General features: G+C 33.7%; 1 protein-coding gene across 1 annotated transcript; it reads right to left on the bottom strand.

Moving 5' to 3' along the window:
- Nucleotides 1–4,053: 4,053 nt before the first annotated feature.
- Nucleotides 4,054–5,576, bottom strand: LOC120199343 (MYB-like transcription factor ODO1). The gene is made up of 3 exons (XM_039200454.1): nt 5,276–5,576; nt 4,254–4,411; nt 4,054–4,222 (listed from the first exon to the last, which is right to left on the bottom strand). The coding sequence occupies exons 1-3, from the start codon at nt 5,536–5,538 to the stop codon at nt 4,128–4,130; spliced, it is 516 nt and encodes a 171-aa protein (XP_039056385.1). The 5' UTR covers nt 5,539–5,576; the 3' UTR covers nt 4,054–4,127.
- Between the last annotated feature and the right edge of the window lie 242 nt (nt 5,577–5,818).

Below are 5,818 nucleotides of genomic sequence, written 5' to 3'. Positions count from 1 at the left end.
CAAATTTGGTGCCGATACTCAAGAAAGTATTGATAACATAGACTAGAAGTATCGATACTCAAACTAGAGTATCAATACTAGCCCTTTTCTCTTAGTCTTCAATAAGTCATTAGTATCGATACTTAGAGGTTAGTATCGCTACCCAAAGGTTAGTACCAATACTGAGGGGCTTAGTATCGGTACCCAAGAATAGTTTTGCATAGAAACCTAAAGGTTTTAAGGGATAGTTTTGAGGGACTCATTAATATCAGAATGCCATGAAATAAGACTACAAGTGAGAACAGTAATAAACTGAGAACATCTAGAAACAATAACAACTAGAATGACATAAAACTAGTCTTGTTTGATGCTCGAGACACAGTCAGGAAACTCGAGTTACTTTAGCAGATAATGATCGTACGATTCAGATATCTCAGTCAGTGCCAAGACACTTCAGTTACTAGTTGGATGCATATGCCCCAAGACTCGATAGAGTAAGTTGGTTGGGTGTACATTTTTGATGTAGTTCTGGATCTCACCCTATATACCCAAGGGTATTTTAGGAATACTAAAGGTGTGTGAGCTCCGAGATGCAGAACCCTCAGTCACACCATGATGCCTATATAAGCATTCTACGTCTTCATACCTATGCCACTAACATGCTCATTTAGTGAATGCGTGTAGTATAATACAGTTATTAGTGTGGCACTGAGCTCGTAAGCTCAATGTTTGAAATGTGTTTTTGTGTGCAGGTTATTAGGAGATCGTCGGTGGAGTGTACCAGATATTGTAGCTCAACAGAGATCCTTAAAATACGTCTTGATTTATATTTGAGGTCATGTATCATTGTAGACCTTTTTTTATATTCAAACCTAACTCTATTTTGATTTAAACTCAGTGTATTATTTTTGGATGATTTGGGAGCTCCATAGTATTGTAAAACTTAGATTTACTATGTTTTATTTTATATCACTTTGAATGGTTATTTTATAATGTTTACAGTTGATTTAAAAAGAAATATTTTGGGTTAGCCACTCCGGTGGTCCCATTTGACATCATAATCCATCAATCTTCAGGTTGGAATGGATTTGGGTGTTACACATATAATATGTCTTAACATTTAATAAGAGATAAAATTATTGCAAAGAAATAATTTTTTTTGTGATCTTTGTTACGAAGATGAAGTTTGTAGGGATGGACAGTAGAATTTTGTTAATATAAGAGGTTTTAAAGTTACACTGAGTTTTGAGATATATATCAGGTTAATGGATACAAAGAATTCAATATATTTATACTCTTTTCAATTTATACTTCTATAATGAACTATTGTTTCTCTCATCCATTGAGATAAAAATGATCAAATCACATTAATTTTTTTTTGTGATTCATTTTATCTTGATCTCATTTTGATAATTATATCTTTTTACGAATTCCTAACAAGTGTTGTTAGAGTTATGTGACGAGTGTTGAATATTGCATACATTTATTTTTATTTACTCATCGTTTTGGATTGTATGTTACTAATTTATTTTTATTTTAGCTTATTTTAATGTAGGAACTTCATTTGGTTTAATCGACCAAAATCAACAATGAAAGGCATAATCTATAATTTTTATGGGATTGTGGCTAGGTCATAGGCACGACCTAGTGTATGACATTTTATGATGTGAAAAACTTAGTCGGTTTATTAAGTAGCTTCTAGAAGGTGGTCCAGTCAACATATTCTATTATCTTGAATATTTAATTTCGTAATTATCTTGAAGATAAATACTTGGGACGAGATTATCCAAAAGATAAAGCATAATTCAACCACAAGACTTAAATATTTTATCTTCATCTTTTGTGATAAACATTTGTTTTAAATTTAGGATTTTTATTTTGAGTTTTTTTATTTTTATCTTTATCTTTTAGTAGTTCTATTTTCTTAGAATTCTTGGGTTATAAATACCCTTTAGGTTCAAACTTTGAACTGATATTGAGATTCTTTGGTTACTTTATAAATATTTTATTTTCTTCATTCTATTTATTTTTCTTTTATTACTTTCTTTTCATAATGTTAAGCATAATTCAATCCATGCTTAGATAAACTTTCACTTAACCAAAGATTTTGCGAAGCTCAATTCTAATTTTGAGAACTGAGTCTTGGTTTTCATACCTTCAGATGGTGTTCTTTGATTCTCTGGAAATTGAGAGTGACAATCAATCATTCCCTTAAAAGTTACTACATCTTAAACTCAAAAGGTACACGTTGATTTGAAAATTATTTTTACTTGAAGTTTGGAAGTTAGATCGGTTGGTCGTAATTTGACTTCCTATAAATAAATTTAGCGACGGTATGTTAATGGGAATCAAGATCGAGTTTGATTCTCGATGAGATGTTTTAATTCGAGTTAGACTTTTCTAAAACTTAAAAATGTTTTGGATCTAACGACGATAGACGTGGTTAGACCAACAAGGATTGGATTTCGAAGATAAACTTGAAAGTTTCTCTTAACTAGAGAGAAGAGTTAGTTATAAGGGTTGGGCCTTGTTGATTATAATCGGCTTACATTAAAATTCTATTTCGATGATCGATCAAAATTGAGACTAAGCAAAGCCTAAGGCTAAGTCAATCCCATTGATTTTTTTTTTATTTTAATCATCTTCGATTCACTTTATTTTTACTTCTCTTTATTTATTTATATTATCTCTAAACCCCCAAGTTTTACTTTTGCAGTTAAAACTGAAGGACTAAAACAAGCATATTTATTAGGTTTCCTTAGTCCCGTGATCGACTTCTACTTATGTATACTACTTTCATAATTTATTTGAGATAAGAGAATTTATTTATTTGAAAATTTTTACTCTTGTAACTATGTTTAAAGACTCATGTTGATATGATCATGAGTTGTTATTTAGTTTTGAGTAGATTATTATGAATTTTGTTAGCAAGATAAGAGACATGAAAGAGATGTTTTACTACAATGAGTTTTAAATTGTATGAGAATAATTTTCAATTAATCTAACGATCTTCAACGTGTATTATTGACTCAAATTCTAATTGGTGATGAAGTTAGATTTTGGTGTATTCTAGTGGTTGGAAATTAATTGGTGATTAAACTTATTTAGACAAAAACTTTTATAAAATGAGATTTGTTGATAACGTAGTATTTGATTCTATAAATATAAGACTGACCTTAATATTTAAAATCATGAGAAAGATAATTATCGAAGAGATATAATATTCTTTTTCTGATCTCTAATACAAACTTGAGTTTGGTAGGGATGTACTTCAAATTTTTGGTAAAACATCATGTTATTGAGATACATTAGATTTTAAGATATAGATCACTTTATTAAATACATAAAATTTTATATATTTTATACTCTTTTTAATCTATATACTTTTAATAAATTATTATTTATTTTATTCATAGATAAAATAAAATAGTATTATAGTCACTTCTTAAGTATAATCTATTCCATCTCCATTTCATTCCTATTATTAATTCCACAGACAAATCCTTAATAAATAATGTGTACAAAAAGTTTCACGTTCACAAACACCCACTAATACTTTCATCATGCCCATTTTGTCCGTATATTATCTCTCTTCCTTTTCAATTTTTTTTTTTTTTTAAATTTTGAATGATGATTAGTAGAACAGATGAAAAGATTACAATATTTGCAAGGCACCAAGGAATATCACATCTTGAGGATATGAGGGTTGGTATCACTTTTGAAGTGGTAAGAAACCTCTGAAGAAGCGAGGTTTACATTCGACCTTCCAACAATATTCTGAAACTAACGCAGGGAGAACATTAAATATCAACACTGATGACCTAAAAACAACTACGTACATAAAATCTTTTGGTACTTTGATTGTTTTTTGCTCACAACTTCAACCGTGGGGGCATGATCAGATTACTGTTTTGTGAACATGTTCATCGTGTTGAATTCATTGTCGTTTAGGCAATCGAATCCAAAGTCATTGATTCCAAAATCTTGACAATCCAGAAAGCATGCGATGTGGTCCTCCCAGGATGGTAAGCTTGACTCATTACTATAACAAGTTTCTGTTGCCAGTGTGGCACCGTTCCAAGCATCAGCCAGGGCAGGTTCATCGAGCCATAAGCTCGTCAACAACGTTTCGTCGTTTCAAATGCTGTCTAACAAAGTGGAGTCATCGGTGGTGGAAAAATTCTCAGTTGGTGTAGTGCTGGAATTATCCTCTGACGAGTTGGTGATGCTGCCGCCGTTTTCTGTGATATTATTATCTGCAGAATTTTCAGCATGGGGAGAACTTTCTTCAGGCTTGGATTCTTTGTTTAAAGGTTCATGAGTAACTGGGTCGATTCCCAATTTTAGAAGCTTCTTCTTGATGTGGGTGTTCCAGTGGTTCTTGATCTCATTGTCGGTTCTGCCTGGCAACCTGGCTGCAATCTTCGACCACCTGCCATTATTAAGTTTGATTGTGAGGGTTCGTTTTCAGATGCTTTAACTGGAAAATGAGATGATTAGATATATATATATAAGCTGGCGTCTGTCTCATCAGAAACAAAAGCAATTAAACAATTCTAATGATTTATCAGTTGAAATGCTCCAAGCAATCCCATCATGACGGCAAAACTTTCGACATAATTTTCTCGAATAAATTAATTCACGAAATAATACATTTTTCAGATTAATTGTTCAAATAGGGTGAAATTTACAGTGTTGATCGTAGGTCACCATGTCATCCGGGCAACCTACTAGGTCGTCATTTCTTCCCGGCGAGCTACGAGATATTTTGCATGTGCCATGCACGTCCCAACACGCTGGACATCCGATGACATTCGAGCGAGCTATGCGAGAGCATCCGAGACCATCCGACCGAGGCCATCCGAGGGATAGATCGCCATGCACGTTGGGCTAAGTAACAAATATTACCTACATCGATAATTAGGCTTTCATACGATTACCTAAATTTCCCTAAGTAACAATGATTACCTACATCGATAATTAAGCTTTTTAACTACGTTGAAATGAAGATCGTCATGTGATTCCGACGACCAAACTGACGAGATGTCTAATTATTGATATAGGTAATGAAGCAGCTCACCACAGCTCGCAGAGACGGCATGGCGACCTCCTTAGTCGCCAGGACCGCATGGCGACATATGTTCGGATTGTAGATTTCACCCAATCTCAACAAATAATTTCAGTTAAATCTTATTTCAACAAATATTTTTTTTCAAAACTCTACAACAACAAATCACCCCATCACGACAGAAAAACAGTATAACACAGATGAGAGAGAGAGAGAGAGTGATTAAACCTATTTCCAAGACGGGAATGAAGATCAATAACCAATTGTTCTTCATCATCAGAAAGAAGGCCCCTCTTCAAATCAGGCCGAAGATAATTAGTCCATCGAAGCCGGCAGCTTTTGCCACAGCGGCGGAGGCCAGCGAGCATAGGAACAGCACGCCAGCAACACTGACCATTGGTGAGAATAAAGTTGATGAGTTTCTTGTCTTCCTCAGCTGTCCACGGTCCCTTTTTAACTCCCAGTTTGTCACAGCAAGGCTTCCTACCCATAGCTTACTCTCACTAGACACAAACAAAAATGTAATTAAGCTTACCAACTCTATACCCGTAAAGATCCAAAAGCCCCAAACCACACACCCCTTTATATAAAGTGCTCGAGCAGCCTTCAAGGATGAAATATATAAATTTTGAAAAATGGAGATTATGGGAATTAACCGAGTTAATATATGTAAATATGGACATAAATTCAAAATTTACAGAGATGGGAGGAGATCTCAGGTACCACCAATGGTTTAAGAAAGCGACGTTGGAACTAAAACGGGGTGTTCTA

Source organism: Hibiscus syriacus, unplaced genomic scaffold, assembly GCF_006381635.1.
Source record: "Hibiscus syriacus cultivar Baekdansim isolate YM2019G1 unplaced genomic scaffold, ASM638163v2 tig00005411_pilon, whole genome shotgun sequence".
Lineage (NCBI taxonomy): Eukaryota > Viridiplantae > Streptophyta > Magnoliopsida > Malvales > Malvaceae > Hibiscus > Hibiscus syriacus.
This window is presented reverse-complemented; position numbering and strand designations above follow the sequence as displayed.